The 18516-nt window shown below is 33.0% G+C and overlaps 2 protein-coding genes across 5 annotated transcripts; one reads left to right on the plus strand and one right to left on the minus strand.

The window, feature by feature from the left end:
- Positions 1-387: 387 nt before the first annotated feature.
- Positions 388-9570, minus strand: ETR1 (Signal transduction histidine kinase, hybrid-type, ethylene sensor). Of its 4 annotated transcripts, none has more exons than XM_028054710.2 (7): positions 9474-9570; positions 6198-7144; positions 5238-5606; positions 4879-5145; positions 4650-4777; positions 4289-4492; positions 388-934 (listed from the first exon to the last, which is right to left on the minus strand). In XM_028054710.2, the coding sequence occupies exons 2-7, from the start codon at positions 7101-7103 to the stop codon at positions 580-582; spliced, it is 2229 nt and encodes a 742-aa protein (XP_027910511.1). In that variant the 5' UTR covers positions 7104-7144; positions 9474-9570; the 3' UTR covers positions 388-579. The 4 variants fall into 4 exon arrangements, with proteins under 4 accessions (XP_027910511.1, XP_027910510.1, XP_027910509.1 ...); XM_028054709.2 differs by lacking the exon at positions 9474-9570 and adding an exon at positions 9336-9467; XM_028054708.2 differs by lacking the exon at positions 9474-9570 and adding an exon at positions 9295-9444.
- Positions 9571-15997: 6427 nt separating this feature from the next.
- On the plus strand, positions 15998-17898 carry LOC114168198 (Peroxidase superfamily protein). Its single transcript, XM_028052936.2, has 3 exons — positions 15998-16303; positions 16401-16592; positions 17132-17898. The coding sequence occupies exons 1-3, from the start codon at positions 16088-16090 to the stop codon at positions 17765-17767; spliced, it is 1044 nt and encodes a 347-aa protein (XP_027908737.1). The 5' UTR covers positions 15998-16087; the 3' UTR covers positions 17768-17898.
- Positions 17899-18516: the final 618 nt, after the last annotated feature.

Below are 18516 nucleotides of genomic sequence, written 5' to 3' on the forward strand. Positions count from 1 at the left end.
TTATATATAAGATTATTCTTACACATAAGTTAGGAGAAGCACTTCAAGTTGAAATTAAGTGGTTACTGATCCTACATTTTTGGAGATTATATACCTGGATGTCTTACTCGAAGATTTAACAAATAAAACAAAATGTTAACAATATACTCATGAAACACTATTTTGAACATATTCTCTTTTGTGGATTGAAAATTAAGTAATTCATGAATTACAATAAATTTCAAGTAATTCAAGAGTGCCACCGAAAAATATGTACCAAACAATTCCCATGGATTAACAAATCAAAACAACCGAGGGCAGTGAGAAAGCAATTGTATTGTCACTGCAAAAACATCGAAAGCCCGAGATTCTGTTAAAAATAAAATAAAAAGCAGAATATACACAGCATTATACGACTGTATCTTCACAAAAATGATTTAAAAAGGCAGACTCAACCATTGTTGTATTTGCCGGGATCTCAACAGCAATAAGGATGACATTTAATGTCAATTGCCCCATTGCTTCATAAGTTTGTGTTCTCCAAATTTGATTTAGCTCTGTACAACAAAATAATTCATAATATTAAGCCAATTTGGCAGGTTAAACAGTTTCAAATAGAACTCGGCGTTCCAAGAGTTCTGATAAAACACCCCTCATTTTGTCAACAGAAATAGGTTTTAATATAAGGCCATCCATTCCAACCCTCATACAGTTCTCTTTTGTTACCCTTTTGGTGTTTCCAGTAAGAGCAACTATCAGTGGTCTATCTTGATGTTTCGTAAACTTCTCATGTATACGTACTGCTAGTTCATAACCATCTAACCCTGTACAAACATCCATGAAGACCACTTCATGTTCCAGAGAAACAACACGAAGACATTCTTCACTTGAGCTTGCAGTGGTAACATCGCATCCTAAATGCATAAGAAGTCCCTTTGTCACTGTCCTGCTAACCCTGTACACAAGTTTCACCATCAGTCATAAGAATCAAACAAAACAATAAACTTCAACGGCTTGCATTGCTTCCAATTTCACACACGGCAATTCCACCAGCCACCACTAAGCAATTTTAACTTTATTGAAAGTAGAAGGCGAATAACAAGAACAAGACTGCACATTGATAAAATCATATTACATATAGTAGAAAATGACACATTTTTTGCTTAGAATTTAATAGTTTTAGTAAACTCAAATTTTAGAATGTACCATGATGGCAACAATTGAAATTCAAAGCATGAAATCTGTTAGAAGTCCCACATCGATTACAAATAAGACTAATTTAGAGTATATAAGTGGATGGAAACTCACCTTATAACCAGTTTTATTTGGTTAAGTTAGGCTTAAAGTTCACTTCTTAACATAATATTAAAGCTAGTTTTGGTAGAGTTGAATTAAGCTTAAAGTCCACTCCTTAACAAAACCAAAGGAGCCATAGGTAATCAGGAAACCATGCACAATGAAAGAAAACGGCAACTTAAATTGTTAGAGACACTAAACCATTCTGGTGTATTCACCTACTGTGAGTCTCTGCATTGCACATGCTCAAAGTCCAAGTGGCTTCGGCAAAAAGATGTTTTAGAATATATATATATATATATATATATATATATATATATATATATATATATATATATATATATATATATATATATATATATATATATACACACACACACAAATCTTGAACGAAACGTTCAAATAAGAAATGTATATAAAAATATGGAAGTAGGCAATTGCTACGGATGTGTCAGATTTAGCTATTGTAAAGGACAAAATACTTTGAAGACCAGCCTAAGGTGGGTTTTAGAAATTTGACTAAGCTTCACATTTTCCCCAAGAAATCATGATTCATGATTATTTTAACTCCATGCCCTAACAAACTAAGCCCGATTAAAAAATTACTTTAAAAAGTTAACAAAAATATATTACCTGAATTGAATATATGTAATCTCCAAATTAAACTTTTCTATCCTGATATGATGCTCTAAAGTCCTGAAGACTTTTATTTTAGAGCTTGTGAATTATAAATTTTAATAACATAAACTTTCATGAAAGACCAATATATTTTAGATTAGAACCTGGCAATGCCATCATTCCTCAGCATCATGCTTTCAAAAACATAATTGGGTCCCGAGAAATTGGAGCCTGAGCTTAACGTGAAGTAATCAACTTAAGTTTACTATTCTCTGATATTCCAAAAAAAAATTTCAATCTTTTTGGAGCATCATATGTCAAGATGTATGCATACAACCTATGCTGCAATTTTAATCCAAGCTCATTAATCCTCGTTTACAAAAACAGAAATGTTGAAATAATAGATACTTCAGTCCTATTGCTTTATCAAATTCTAAAGGTCAAGATCATTACAGAAGTATTGGCTGATAGAATTGGTTATTTTCTTATAAACTAATTCATGCTACTCAGGTTTTATGAAAGGTAGAAACACATCTGATCTGACTGTATAGGTGTTGTTTCTAAAGGTAGTATTAATCTATTAAAGAGGAACTGTTTGGATGGAAATATGGCTTTCAAAGTGGAGATTAGCCAGGATTTTGACACCTGGGATTGGGAATTCCTATTTCAGGTCTTAAAGCACTTTTTTAACAATAAATTTTGCTCCTGGAACACACTTGTCTTGAACTCTACCAATCTATCAGTATCACTAAATGGTAAAGCTGTTGGGTTTTTTTCTTGTTCTAAATGGTCAGACAAGGTGATCCATTGTGTCCCATTTTATTTTGCCTTTCTGAGGAAGTTTTTAGCATACCTCTTTCTAATCTTGTTCAACAAAATTTGCATGGTATATCTTTCCCAACACATGCTTTATATGCTGATGATGTAAATACTTTCTGTAGTGAAAAGAGATCAAACATTTGCAGCTTGTGAGGAAACTGCTGGATATTAAGTTTATAACTGAAAATCGAAGTTCTATGTGATGGATTGGTCTGTCAAAGGAAAAGAAGTGCCACATATACCCTTGGATTCTCGAAGGTCACTTCATTTTACATATCTGGGTGTTCCTGTTTTTATTGATAAACCTTCTAAGCTGCATTTGCTATGTTTTTCTGATAAGGTAATAGCGAGGCTGTAGACATGGAAAGGATCTCTTTTATCTTATATGGGAGAGTGGTGCTTGTCACTTCAGTTATCAATAGCATACTTTGGCAAAGTTTTAAGGTGCACTTATAGCCTAGCTGTTTGATTAAACAATTGGAGTAGTAGACAAGGAATTTTAAATTGCCTAGCAATGTGAATAAGAAAAAAATGTCACAATAGCTTGGCAGCAGTTATGTTTGTTATAAAGGATGGGAGTTTGGGGGATGATCCTTATCCAAATCGAATCAAGCCGCAATACTTAAGGCAAGGCGGGATTTACTTGCATCTGACCCTGAATGGACCTGGATTTTTGAAAGTAGGGTTCGGCAAGGCAACTACTTTTCTAGCTCTTAGATACAGTCATAATTATGGTCTAGAATTAAAAGTCATATAGGTTTGGATCTGGACAACTTTACCAGGAAAATTGGTAATGGGAGAAAAATAAATTTTTGGTTTGACAAGTGGTTACCAATTTCAATTGCGGAGCTGCTGCAGAGTCTGCTGAGAACATTTTCATTAATTGCTCGTTTGCGGTTGGAATATGAGCATGGCTCAGCAATTGTACTAATTGCTCAATAAATACTGATTTTCTGGTTCGGCATTGGATGTGCTTAAAGGGAATTGAAGTGTGCAAACAAAAGTTGTCATTCAAATAGGGATTTTATTATCTTCAAGGCTATTCGTACCAAGAGAAACTTGATCTGTTGTAAGAATGGCAATATTGGATACGATAGACTAATGAATATTATATATACAGATGTGATGTGAATAGAGCAGGTTCTTGCTGCCCGGGAAGTACGAACTCTTCTGTAGAATAACTGCTGTTATGCATATAGGGAGTGTAATCCGTATATTGATAAGCTTGTTGATTATGGTACTGCACCTTAGGCACTCATGGTGGGATAATGTTCCTGAATTTCTTAATCCAAAGTTTTCTAGACATAAATTTGCTCTACCTTGTTTTGTTTCATAGTGGGTTTTGACCTTGCCCTCACTTTCTTTGTTTAGTTTCTCTTTTATGATATTCAGGGGTGGCTGCAAATGATTGATGTTTCTGACGGCAATAAGTTGGGATGGTAAACAACATAGTGCTGTAATAGCACCAACCTTTTTATTTAAAAATAAAAAAAAAAAAAAAAAAACCTCAGTAGTAAGTAAATGAGATAGAAACAAATTTCAGAACTAAAGGTACGAGAATAAAGTTGTGACTGACCCATTGTCATCCATGAGAAGAACCTTGAGCCCAGCAAAGTTTGTACGTCCATGAACATGATTTCCCGGAACTTTAGGTACAAAAGGTAGCTTAAGTTCATTTGATCGGTCTGGTATTCCAAGTCTTACAATAAACGTGGCTGTACATCCTTTACCAATACCTTCGCTATCAATCCAAATATGCCCTTCCATAAGATTTACAAACCTGTTCATAATCAAGTTACAGAATATAATCAACCGAAAAAACTCAGTAATTCTAAAATGAACCTAATTCCAATTTGACAATATTCTAAGGAATAGTAAATAAAACAAGTGCTTCTCACATCCTCGTTTAAGGAGGTAAACAGACAAGAACATAGTACCTCCTACAAATTGCCAGACCAAGTCCACTTCCAGCAGGATTTCTTGTTGCTAATGATTGGTTTTGTGCAAACTTGGTGAATAACTTTGGGATGTCCTGTGGATTGATTCCTGATCCTGAATCTTTTACCTATAATTTATGTAACAATTATACTCCATATTTTGAGTCGGATAACAGAGGACACAATACCCCAAGGTAGAATATTATTAACTAAGCTTGAAGAAACAAACCTGTACTCGCAAATAAAAGTGGCTATCACTTGGCACTGGAAGAAAGTCAGGAATTCTAGGGTCCCTAAACGATTCAGGCTTTGCAATGAAAGCGGTGATGGAAATGCAGCCCTCTTTTGAGAACTTAACAGCATTACCAACAACATTCAGAATAGTTTGCATGAGACGTTTTTCATCCCCAATGGCATACATTGGCAAATCTGAAGCTAAATGTGAAGTGAGTGATAACTTTTTAACAGATGCAACAGGCTTAATCAAGTTAAGGACCTGCAAGCAGAATAACAGCTCCGACACCATCAGCTTTTAACATGAAGTCAGCAAATTAAATGGAATTTCAGAATTTAACATGAAGAATTCACCTCTCTGAACAAAGAATGAAGGTTAAATGTTGCTTCTTCAAGTTGAAGACTGCCATCTTCAAGACGTGAAAGATCCAAAACATCATTGATGAGGGTAGCCAACAAATTACTGCTTTTCAATATTGTCTCCACCATCAGACGTTGCTCAGCTGTCAAATCTGTTTCCTGTAGTAATGAAGAGAGTGCAATAACTGCATGCATGGGAGTTCTCATCTCGTGGTTCATAACAGCTAAAAAGTCATTCCGAGCACGAATTGCAGTTTCTGCTTCTCTTCTTGCCAGATCTAGTGCAACATTCTGCTCCATGAGTTGATCCCTTGCCCTCATTGACTCTTCCAGGATTGCAGCATGTGAAAGAGCGACAGCTACCTAATGTAGTAGACAATTATCATAGGCAATTGAAGGTATAATCAAACGAAAGACTAATGCAGAAAAAGAAACCGACGGTTCCCACATCATATATTTTTAATGCAAATGTTTCATGAAACCATAGTACATCACTTAATCTTCGGATTGTTTCTTTACCATAACTAGTTATTGTGCAAAGCAGGCACACATTCATGTAAATTTAGGAAAAATAAATCACAACTATTTGCTGTTTACTGTGAACCGAAAGAGTAAAAGTCAGTTTTAATAAATTTATCTAAAATTACTTTATGTTTGAAAGAAAGAAAGAGTTTTATCATTTATAAAAATACCGGAACATAACAAATTGGACTAAAGAAAATTTATACATGAAACAGTCTATCAAATAACTTAAGCTCATCTATTAGAAATAATAACATACAAATATAAAAAAATCACTTTATCACAATTCCAAAATTTAGTAACTTAGCTACAAAGTAATGAATGAAAAATATATCAGTGTAAAATAATCGGTTGAAATTAAAATGTAAAGGCATGTAAGATGGAAATAAACCGTGTTAGAAACGTAATTGAATAAAAGGGGAAATAGCTAACCTGGTCAGCAACTACCTCAACCAATTCTAACTCATGCACATGCCATTGTCTAGCACTATCTGATGGAAGCATCAAAACCATCAAAGCATAATTTCTAGATGAAACCTCAGGCCAATCATATATTTGGAAATTAGAAAGATGTAGGAGAGGAACTCGAACAGCTACAACTGCCCCAGGCATGTATTTTCCAGCATAAGGTCGTAATCTAGCAACTGGACAATTATGCGAAATTTTTACTGCCCTGTTGCTACTAAACACTTGATTGATCACAGGAAGATGAATGGGTACTGTGTATCCAACTGGGTTCTGCTGTCGCAATGTGTAAGAGAGCTGAAGCTCCAACCCAGTTCGTGTTGGCATCCATAAGGCACATTCTTCAAGTGCCAAAGTTCTACCCAGCTCAACAAGAGTCGTTTTCAGTATTGTGTGTCGATCAAGAGTGCTTCTAATCTCATGAGTCAGCATCCTAACATGTCGACCAGTTTCTTCTTGTGTGCGAATCAGGCCCATTTCTCTATCAAGCTCTGCAGCCTTGTTCTTCAAAAATAACTCCCTCGTTTTAACACTTAATAAATCAGGAATAATATGTACAAGCATGAGGGCAGTTGCACATGATACCACAGCAGTTAAAACCTTAGCAGTGGTCATTACAATGGCCACAGTTCTTGAATGAATTCTAAAGGTCCATAAATTAATTAGATGTGTTGCTCCACATAGAACTATGAAAGCACCAAACTGAACAAGGACCCATCTATATGGAAATACTGCTGATTTCTTAACAAAGTAGATAAGCTCCAAAGGGATTGAGAAATAAGCAAGGGCAATGAAGAAATCAGACATATATTGGTATTTCACCAATAAGTCATCAACTGGCATCTGTGGGTCAATACAATTGCAGGATTCCATAGTGAATGAACCACCTCAGCCAATTCTTCCCTTTCACATAACTACATTTGAAAGATGGAAAAAGTTAAGCATAAGATAGAATGGAACAGATCAAAACAACAATAACACTTGAGTGAAGAAAAACAAAAAAAAACTACCATCAACTGAAAATTAATATCAGGATATTCAGTGCTGAAAATGAGTGTGAAGTAAGACTTAACCAAACTTGACTTAGTTCCATACGAATGGAATCAGCTTGAAGTTTAACTCAAGTTCAATATGAACCTTTAGATTCAACTTGAAATCAACTCAAGTCAATCTAAACTTATAATAATTTGACATATTTTTTATTTAATTATACAAAATAAAATTAATATGAAACTAATTAAAAAATTGTTATATAAATTTGATAGTATAAAATATATTATTTAATACACACACATACACACACTTATATACACACACATATATAAGACAAGTTGGTTCATAAACATTCCAGTCAAACGTACAAAACTCAAGTTCAGCTTGTTTATTTGAAGAACTCAATGTTTAACTCACGCTGAACTCATTGGACTCATGGATTAAATTGAATGAGTCAACTGTAGAATTCAGTTTCGAACTATGTTCAAGTAGGTTCTGCTCACTATTTCTGCCACTCAATTCCCCTTGGTGCATGTTTTTAACCACAGATAAAATGGGAAAATCAGCAAAAAGCAACGTTAGTTGGAGATGTAATAACAAACCAGTCATGTCTTAACCTAATAACTTAAGCTGCTGGGACAGTTGGTTGCTGACAATGTAATTGAACCATCATGACCAAGTGATCGAAAATTTGATCTTTGCCACCCTTATTATTCTAATGAAAATTTAAATTTCAGCATTAGATGGGCCTGCGCATTATCCAGTTTAATCCCGAAAGGGCCCTTGCATGAGGGAGAATTTCATAGATGCAGTGTAACATATAGCTTAAGCTTTTGAGATAGTTGATTCATGACAGAATACTATCTATAAAATGTTTCAACTCCTTTTAATACAGAAAGCACTATTTTATGAGAGAAAACAAAGTACAACAAGCGGAGAATAAAATATCCTCCGAAACATTAAAAACTAAACAATGTACAGCCACAGATTTAGAGACAGAATTAGTGCCAACAAGGATACGAAATCTGCCCCAATCGAGGAGAAATGCCAGGAAGCAATAAATAGTCTATCATCTATAATCTGATCATAATTCAGATTTTATTAAAATCTGATTCTGAAAATATGTCTTACAATATTAAATCAATCAAAAAATTAGGAAATAATTGATGAAAAATTAAGGACAAACTTGCAACAAAGTCCAGATTTTCTACTCTGATATTTGGTGTTGTAACGTTAAAAATATACTTTGTTGATACTTTAAAACTTTTTAATATATTTTAAAACTTCAGCAAAATCGGTGACCATAGGTTACCATCGGTGTATTTTGAATCATCGGTGCATTTTGAAGGCAGACACCAACATAGAAAAATTCAATAAAAAATCCAAATTCACTTGTTGTTCACAGATTCTAGAAGGACAATAAAAGAAGAAAATCTTTTTTAATAGTCAAATATGTATTGCAGAACTGATCAAATGCAAAAAGCGGGACCCTTTTATTTCACAAAGCTCAGAGCTAGTCTGTTTACAAGAACATGGAGCATAAATGCAGCAATGAACCAGGTATTTGTATATACAAAAAGTATTGCAAACATGCCAAGTGGATGAAAAACAGAAGAGAGAAGTGTAATCCTATGCATAGCTACTATGAGTAATATAAACTCCATTGAAACAAATCATGACTAGAGCACTAGAAAGAAAGGCGAAGCTATCCTATTCCGCAATGGATGTAAAGGCAGAGATAGAGCGTTCGAAATATGGTGTTCCTGTGCAACCAATTACAGCAGAGAAGTGCCATAAAAACATGCCCTCCTTATTCCAACTGAAACCTTACAAAAAAATATGAAGGGAGAGTGCTCCAGGGAGGAAAGACATACTAGGGTCAATTAAAAGCAAGAAAAAGGTTGGTTATTCCAGAACATAAGAACCCCAGGCCCAATTAAGCATTATTTAGATTCAATTGAAGAAAATTAGAGGTAATTTGCAAAAACTAAGACATGTGCATGAATGGATTGAAGGGAAATCGGGAGGAAGAGAGCATACAAAAAAGTGTAGTGGGGTGGTGTGAACTTACATGAATTCAAGAGCAGCAACAGAGATGAAAATGAAACTTACATGAAATGGAATGAAACAGATGAAGCAGAAGAGAGGAATTGAATTAAATGTAAAATTATTATTTATTTTAATTTTAATATTCGTTATTCCTTTGGCGGTCAAGTTCAATGAATTGCATTCTGTAGAATAGCTGCTTACCAAATATGATGGAGACATCTCCCTGCAAGTCTCGGACAGTCAAGCCTCTGGACCATTTTTACCTTTCATTTACACACAATTATTACATATCTGTAATCTATAATATGTAATAAAATTTATATCTTATCTTATTCTTCACAATTATTTTCTTATAAAATTACTTTTAAGTATAATTATATAAAACATAACTGTTAATTTTCGTGTTATTGTTCTATTCATTTTTGTTTCTTAAAATTTTATATCTTATATCGGTATAATTTTCCGCGACAACTTCTAAAAACTTTTATTTTTCAGTATTTTATTCATTACACAATGAATAGTAATCAAAATAATTATTTTTAAATATAGTATTTAATAATGACTTAATTTTTTTAAAACATCAATATTTTCTATCATAATAATAATAATAGTTTCTATTTTTATTGTTTTTTTAATTTGGTTTTTTATTTTTTTCTGTTAAATTAAGTATTTTTTGTTAAAATGATTTAATTATATTTTTTCGTTACATTTAAACGACTGACGTTACCGTCTTTTTATACTTTTATATTTAATGTTATGTTAGTATTTTTGTTAATTCGCATTATTATTTTTAAATGATTCCATTAACAAAAAATAAATATAAAGACTTAATTAATATATAATAATAATACTTCATATTTATATTGTCATATGATATTAATAATGTCATATGAATTAACATTTTTACATGATACAATATGTAATATCTCATTTAATAACTTTTAAACTACTAAATAAAGAATTATATAGTGATAATTCAAGGCAGATAGCATAGACATTAAGTAAAGTCTTATACAATCATCCAAAAATTGAGTAAGGAAATACTATATGTACAAGATTACTAGGATAGGAAAAGAGATAGGTTCTAACCACTTACTACAAAACACATTTATCTACACATTTAAGTGATCATTGCAAAGAATAAAATAAGGATAGACAAACATAGAACACATATGGTAAGCTAATAATGATTTTAAAGAAGGTTACATTAGAGTAAGAGCATAATAATAATCAATCATCACAAATTCACACAAGAACATTCCAACACTCACACGCCAGTCGACTCTAGACTCAATTATCTGGATATATGCAATTAACATCGGACCTCTTGGTGGTTTGCACCGATGTATGATTCTCAAACTCTACAGAGTTTGGCCTCAAGGGGTTTTATCACCCAATCATCACACCAGGTAAGTCTCCTTCGTGCCAGAGACTTGATCGAGTCTAGTGGCTAACACCTTCTGCTACTCCTCATGACATAACTCATTATACTCTACATGAGCCTTAATGGTTATTGGAGCGACAGGATACCAACCAAAATTAAGTCCTTATGTCCTTGTATACACTGCCTTATCCACACTTAGAATTTCTCCACGAAACTCTTCCATAATTCACATAAAAAAGACTCTCATTAATCAAATCTTATCCAAGATATATCAATACAATCATAAAAGTCATATTTAATCATTTAGTGCATGAAACATGTCAAAGCAGCAAAAACATGAAACAGGGTAGTTCAGCGCTTAGCATCCAGCTCTAACGCTAAGCGCCATTCGTCTCGCAAATTCACCGCTTAGTCTCAGATCCAGCGCTAAGCCTTGAGATTTAATTTTCGTTCCAGACTTGCAAAGGTCCCAACGCTAGGGCACCGCTCGGCTGGCGCTCAGCGCCATTCTTCTCGCATTTTTCAATGCTAGGCACCACCGGGCTGGCGCTCAGCGTTGATCCTCTCGCATTTTTCAACGCTCAGTCTTGAATTCTAAGGCTTAACCTCACACCAGAAAACAACACAGATTTGGTTTTTCTTGAGGAATTTATTACCTGCTTTCATGACTATAATTGGCATGTCCTTTGCAAAGTTGCTAGGTTTTTCAAATTAGTTTTTAATTGAGGAATCTAATGCCAATTAGAGTTATGACTCAAGTATTCACTAGTGCAGAATCGCGTTTTTAACTCGCCTTATAGGCCTCGGTTATTGCGGAACCAAAGCCTATAAGGACGCAATGGCATTTTTGAAATTTTTTAAACTTTTTTGCCTCGGGTCCCTTTCCAAAGCCTCATTATTTTAAACACAGTCACTCTTTAGTGTGATTTTCTAAGTTTTCACACAATACAACTTTGATATATAGAAAAAAAAACTTTAAGAGAACCAAAATAAAAAATAAATTAAATAAAAATAAAAATACTACAAATTTATTTCTGACATTAGCGATAATATCATTCATACAAATTTAATGGAGATGAACTAATCAAATTATCTTAATAAAAATTAAGCTTTAATAAAAAAAATCAAATTAAATTAAAATAAAAGAAATAAGGATCAAAATAATATTTTTAAACTAATAATAAAAAAAATTGAAAAATTTTACTTGAAAAGTGATAAACAAAATTTTAACATTGAGGTGGGGCCTCTCGATGTCTTTTTGGAGACCAAAATATTTTATTATTATAATTAGATCATGAAAAATGTGTTGAGATAAATAGATAAAATAAGTATGTTCTAGTGTATTAAAAGTGTGTAATGTCTTTTTGACAATCAACTCATACATTAAAAATTTCCTTAATTTATCCCAATAATATTGTAAAAGACAGAATCGTCTAAATGTTAACTCACTCTCCAATATATCCTATATAACTTATAACTTATGTTCTTTCGGATCTTAAATAATTGGTGCAACATAAAATAAGATACATATGTGTATAGCTATATTTTATACTTTATTATTTTCGGTACTTAATCAAAATTATGAATGTTAAATTTTTTTAAATAATTTACAAAATATTATTTTAAAGTTTTCTGTATCGATATAAAACATTGCAGAGAAATGAAAAACGGTTATTCGGTTATTCACAAATGTTGCAGAGTGAAACACAGTAAAAAAAATTGTGAAATATTGAAGAAAAATATAACAGTGAGGGCTATTTGTTTTCCAAATAAGAGTTTTACAAATATAATTTGTTTTGGCAGATTTTACATTATTCTTGAATTTCAGTGCATGAATTGATTGGTTCGTCAAAGAATAATTTTCTGAAGCACTGTGAAGCAGTGCAATTCCTTGGTGCTTAGATCGATCCTGTCGGGGACTTGAACCACCAGCTTGAAATTGTGTACCGTGTGCGTAACAGGTTCTGTATGCAATTTTTGTTACGTGGATCCTTTTGTTTAATTTACCATTGAATTAGCAATTTGGAGATTTATCAAATTTATTAAATAAATTTCTTTTATAGGATACAATTGAAACACTAAGAATAATATTAAACAATAATGTCATATGCAGTACTGAAATTTACCTCTTACATAAAAATAATACACACGGTGATATTTTGGTAAATAAACGAATAATATTTATTTTTGACTTATCATCTTTTGTTATTTTTCTAATGTATATTTGATAATAGTAATGAGTAATATTTTTATTTTGTGTGTTTTGGAAATTGATGCTTGTTGAAGACAGATGTTTTTATATACGTGTTGGTAAATTATATAAATTTTTTTTTTAATTGATAAGAATTATGGATGACAACAAAATTTTCACCTGCAGACAAATTGTGAAAAAAAATTATAAAAACTACTAAATGGATATCCTTAATGTATATTTAGTTTCACGTTTGTTAATTGGACAGTATGACTATTATTGTATCCAACCCTAGATATGCACTACATGCTCATAATTACTTTTTTTATTTTTTTTTGAAATAAAATTATTCGGAAGTTTTAATTTAGTATTTTTTTAAATGAAAAAATGATAATTATTGAAGAATTGTTTAAAATTTTATTTCATATATTTTGTATTTTTGTTTAGTCCTATGAAATTGAAATTATTTTCAAAAATATTATTATTTTTTAATTTATATTTTGGTACAACTCATTTAAATCTCCATTGCAATCTCCATTGCATTAACATTTAGCAAGTAATTTCATTCTAATTGTACTTTAAAAATAAATTTTTATTTAATTTTATATTTTAAAGATTTGGGTATCCAGGGTACCTATGGTATAAAAAAAAAATCACGGGTATAAAAGTATCTAAGGGTAAATATATTTTTATTTTTTTAACTTTGATACAAAATTGAAATTCGTCTGTGTGTAAAATTTTAATACATTTTAGTCCTCAAATTTAAAAAATAATTAATATAGTAATTTTAATCTAATTATATTAAATTTTTTTATGGTCAAACACATTTCATACTAGTATTTGAGTTATTTACAATATTTTACATAATCTTACTTCAATATTAATTGAAAAATATGTTTAACATGCCAAAAATATTTAACGTAATTAATTTAAAAAAATTATATTCATTTTTTTTTCTTTTATATATTTGAGAGTCAAGATATATTAATGTTATGAACAAATATTACCGTATCCTACTTAACCTGTATTGTCACTTCTAGTACACTCTAATCTTGTGAGAATTCCAAATATGAGAATAATGGAGCTTGTTTATCTATTTAAATATTTTATTAAATGAATAAACAGCACGCAACACTTTGATATATTACTCTATGCTCTTTCTTTATCTCCACCCTTCTTTATAGAAGATATAAAAGAAGAATCTTGCAGTAGCAGCATTTATTTTGTCTGTAACACTGAGTCCTTTCGTATCTTTTGTTTGTAACAGAGAATCATTTCATATATTTTGTTTGTAACATAGTAGTATATTTATCAATTTTCTTAATATGTAAGAAAGAATCTTAAACTACAGATTTCGAAGACATTTGTATAGATGACACTTACTTGTTTTTATGACATTATTAATTTAAATGATCATTCGTATAGATGGCACTTACTTATTTTTATGACATTATTATTAATTTACATTGTGGCTCTAAACTGGTAAGACAAAATCTTAGATTGCAATTGGACATATTATAGATGAAAAAAAAAAAAAATCATAGTTTTATGGATTCCAAAGAGAATTTGAAAGAATTAATTTTTGTCTCATGTTAGCAGTGATCCACCAACCAACAGGAGCAATGTGTTCCCATGCCACCCCATGTCATATGCAACTTGCAACATGCTCCCTCACAATAAGCAAGGTCATCACTCATTCCTTCAATCACCTCAATCCTTCAAACACACTTTTAGTTTGACTCTCAATATAATCATTATCTAGACTAGGGGTGTCAAAACGGGCAGCCCGGTTGGCTCGGCCCGTTTTTGGCCCGTTTTAAATGGACCAGGCCGGGCTGGCCCGACAAGGCAAAACGAGTTATTTTTTTGGGTCCGGTCTGTGGGGTGGCGGGTCGGCGGGCTGGCCCGCCATCCTTTTCCTGATATGTTCATTTTGTGGCCCAAAATCAGATTTTAAATCTTTTCATTTCAAATTTAGTTGACTACATTAATTTGTATATAAATGTAATAGTACTACATATGCATTAATACAATAATAACCTGCGCAGTGACTATAATAATAGTCAGGGTGGTCTGTTATGTAACACAACCAAAGATACAAGTTACAACAGTGAAAAGTCAACACAAAAGGAAACATTTGAAATTGTGAATTGTCAAGTGAGAGTGTGTGTGTGTGCAGAACCCAATGCCTTTACCGTTTTATCTTTGCATTTCAAACACCAACATGAAAATAAAAATTAAAAATACCCAAAGAAAATAAAATATTAATTTACTTCTTCCGCCTGTTTTTGTCTTACGGCTCGCGGGCTGGCCCGTTTTGGCCCGCGGACTGGCCCGTCGGGCCAGCGGGCTTGACGGGCCGGGCTGTCATGAGCTGACGGGCTGAAATTCGTGGCCCGGCCCATACTTTTTAAAATTTAAGATATTGTGCGTTTGCCTTACGTTATCTCTAAGGAGATTTGTAAAGAGAATAAAAATAACATTTTTCAATTTGTAAGAAAAAAAGCTATAATTAGGAATAGTTTTAATTTTGTTTTTAGTACTTACCTTTATTTTTATACACTTTTAGCCTTTACTAGGATATTTTTGTCATTATTTAAAAACATTTGTCTTCCTAGTTTCTCCATTTGTAGAAACAAAGGAGAAAAAAGAGGAAATAAGAAAAAATAAATAAAAATTGATAAGAAATAAAATGAAGAATATATTTGATTGGAAAAAACGAACAATAATGCGAATATAAAGTTGATAGTTTTGGTATATTTGATCAGGAAAGGATGGGGTGTCTCAGTATTGCCACCTTATTTCCATCCAATGAAAGAAAGGTTTAGTGGTGTCCAAGGAAACGCATTTCAAGTTGCTAAAAATATTTAATTTATTCCAATAAAGTCCCTCCGATATTCAGAATGGACCAGTACAAAATAAAGAAAAAAATAGAAATGAACTGGTGAACATTATTACTATGGCTTAAAAATGAAAAAATGTGGTTTGAAATGAGTTTTTAAAATTATATTTTGTATTTACATACATTAAAGCTAAAGATTAAGCAGCACTTAAAATAGATAATTTAGCGGTTAAAAAAGATTTACTTTATCTTTGAAAAAAGTGAGTGAGTAGCAGCTGAGCTGACACAAACCATATATAGGCATCATTCGATCAGTGTCTGTGTCCGTGTCTGGTATACAGTGTGAATAGAAAGTTGAAAATCAAAAAGGGGCCATCTTTGGAATCTTTGAGACATAGATGAGCATGGGGATGAGAATGATGGTGGTGGGCGTGGTTGTTGTGATGTTCCTTGTGCAGATGGTGGCATCATCGGATCTCCGACCTGGGTTTTACTCAGAAACATGTCCAAACGCAGAAGTGATAGTCCGAGATGTGATGAAAAGGGCCCTTGCGGTGGAACCCAGAAGTGTTGCCTCTGTTATGCGCTTCCAGTTCCATGACTGTTTTGTGAATGTAAGTACGTGTGTTTTTTCTTCTTCTGTGAATTGTCATTTTGTGAGTGTTTGTTTGATTTGTGATTTTTGGTGGTGCATGATGGTTGTTGGTTCAGGGGTGTGACGCCTCCATGTTGCTTGATGATACACCCACCATGGTTGGGGAGAAACTTGCTCTCTCCAACATAAACTCCCTCAGGTCATTTGAAGTTGTCGATCAAGTTAAGGAAGCCCTAGAGAACGCATGCCCTGCTGTTGTCTCCTGTGCTGACATCATTATCATGGCATCCAGAGATGCTGTCGCTCTGGTTCGTTCCCACCTTTCTCTCTTCTCAAAACCCTTCCATCTCTCTTTTACATACAACTTCCTCTGCCTATCACGTTTTTATGCACTCTTCTTCCTACTTTCCATCGATGAAAAGTTAACCTAATTATACAGATTTCCATGATGATCTTTTGTTTATCTTAGGTCTGTCATTATCGCATTTATTTTTCTGTCTTCTCTTTTAATTATTAATTATTAATTATTAATCTTAGACTGATGTTATGACGTTGAAATTAAGTTTAATACATGCTACAGTTTCTTATCTAAATGGAAAAAAAGTTAAATGTATTTTCAAACTGTATCTGAGAATTAATTACTAGAAGATTTCAAATCAGATATTTCCAGTATTCTTCCGTTTCTGTTCCTGTGTCATTTAATGTCATTGAAGAAGGATTAAGTAAAGAATTAATGAGTGAAACAGGTGCATGCAGATGTGTGATGATGAAGAAGCCGTGACTCTGGTTTTATCTCTTAGTCTTTGCAAATCTACCGAACCAACCTTATTTCTACTTGTGATTGCAGACAGGTGGACCCGATTGGGAGGTGAGGTTGGGAAGATTGGACAGCCTGAGTGCGAGTCAAGAAGACTCAAACGAAATCATGCCGAGCCCAAGAGCCAACGCCTCTGCTCTTATAGATCTGTTCCAGAAGTACAACCTGAGTGTGAAAGACCTTGTTGCATTATCAGGGTCTCACTCCGTTGGGCAAGGTCGGTGCTTCTCCATCATGTTTAGGCTATACAATCAATCTGGAAGTGGAAGGCCAGATCCTGCCATTGACTATGGGTACAGGGAAGAGCTTGAGAGGCTGTGTCCTCTGGATGTTGATCAGAATGTGACAGGGAACCTTGACTCCACGCCTCTTGTGTTTGATAACCAGTATTTCAAGGACTTGGTTTCTGGGAGGGGGTTTCTCAACTCTGATCAAACACTTTTCACATTCCCACAGACAAGGGAGTTTGTGAGATTCTTCAGCAGAAATCAAGATCAATTTTTCAAAGCCTTTGTGGAAGGAATGCTTAAAATGGGCGACTTGCAGTCTGGTCGGCCTGGGGAAGTTCGGACCAATTGCAGAGTGGTCAATCCTCGCCCTGCTCATTTGCTCTTTGAGTCCCAACACAACCTCCTCAGTAATAACAAATCAATTTACGATATATAAATCCATAGATGCATCATGTCTCTTCAGATTCATGCATTCTATATGTGTTATCCAAGTTTTCAACTATGAACCAAAGTCCTCAGTTAAGGTTTGAACCATCTTTGGCTAGTTAATTTTGGTCTTTTTCTTCACATTCCAAGTTTTCATATTATAAACTGTTTTAGCTCCTGCGTTAGTAGTTAATGCATTCAATTTATGAGTCAGACGCTCTTTATGCTACAAAATCAGTATATTTATGTTTATTAGTATGTTGAACCGCAAAAACATTCCTGCCTATTTATAAATTGATCAATGATTTATACGAGTAAACATCAACTTCGATTAGCAACTTTAGCTGTTATGAAAATTTCTTTTACGATAGATGGTGAATTCTGGATGGTAAAAATTGATCTAATAATGGGTCAAAATAAGATAATATTTAGATAATAAATTCTATGTTCACAGTAGACTATTGTTACAAGAATCATGTTTTCCTTTCCATGACAAGAAAATGGGATCTGTGAATTAGATTAATTGTGATGGCATTTTCTAACCCATGTGAGATGTATCATCTTGCTCAACAACAAAAAACTTTAAAGTTCAAACTTTCTTTAAGAAATATGTATTTCTCAAAGGTAATTTTTTTATCCGTAACATAGTTTGCGTCATTATCTTTCTTCAAGATCAAACAAAGTATTTTCTATCTTGAAGAGTAACCCATTTAAGATTGGCCGCAACTATTTTCTTTAAAGCCAAATTCTATACTTCAT

The sequence above is a fragment of the Vigna unguiculata genome, chromosome 11 (assembly GCF_037176805.1).
Source record: "Vigna unguiculata cultivar grain cowpea cultivar isolate G323 ecotype 2 chromosome 11, ASM3717680v1, whole genome shotgun sequence".
Classification (NCBI taxonomy): Eukaryota; Viridiplantae; Streptophyta; class Magnoliopsida; order Fabales; family Fabaceae; genus Vigna; species Vigna unguiculata.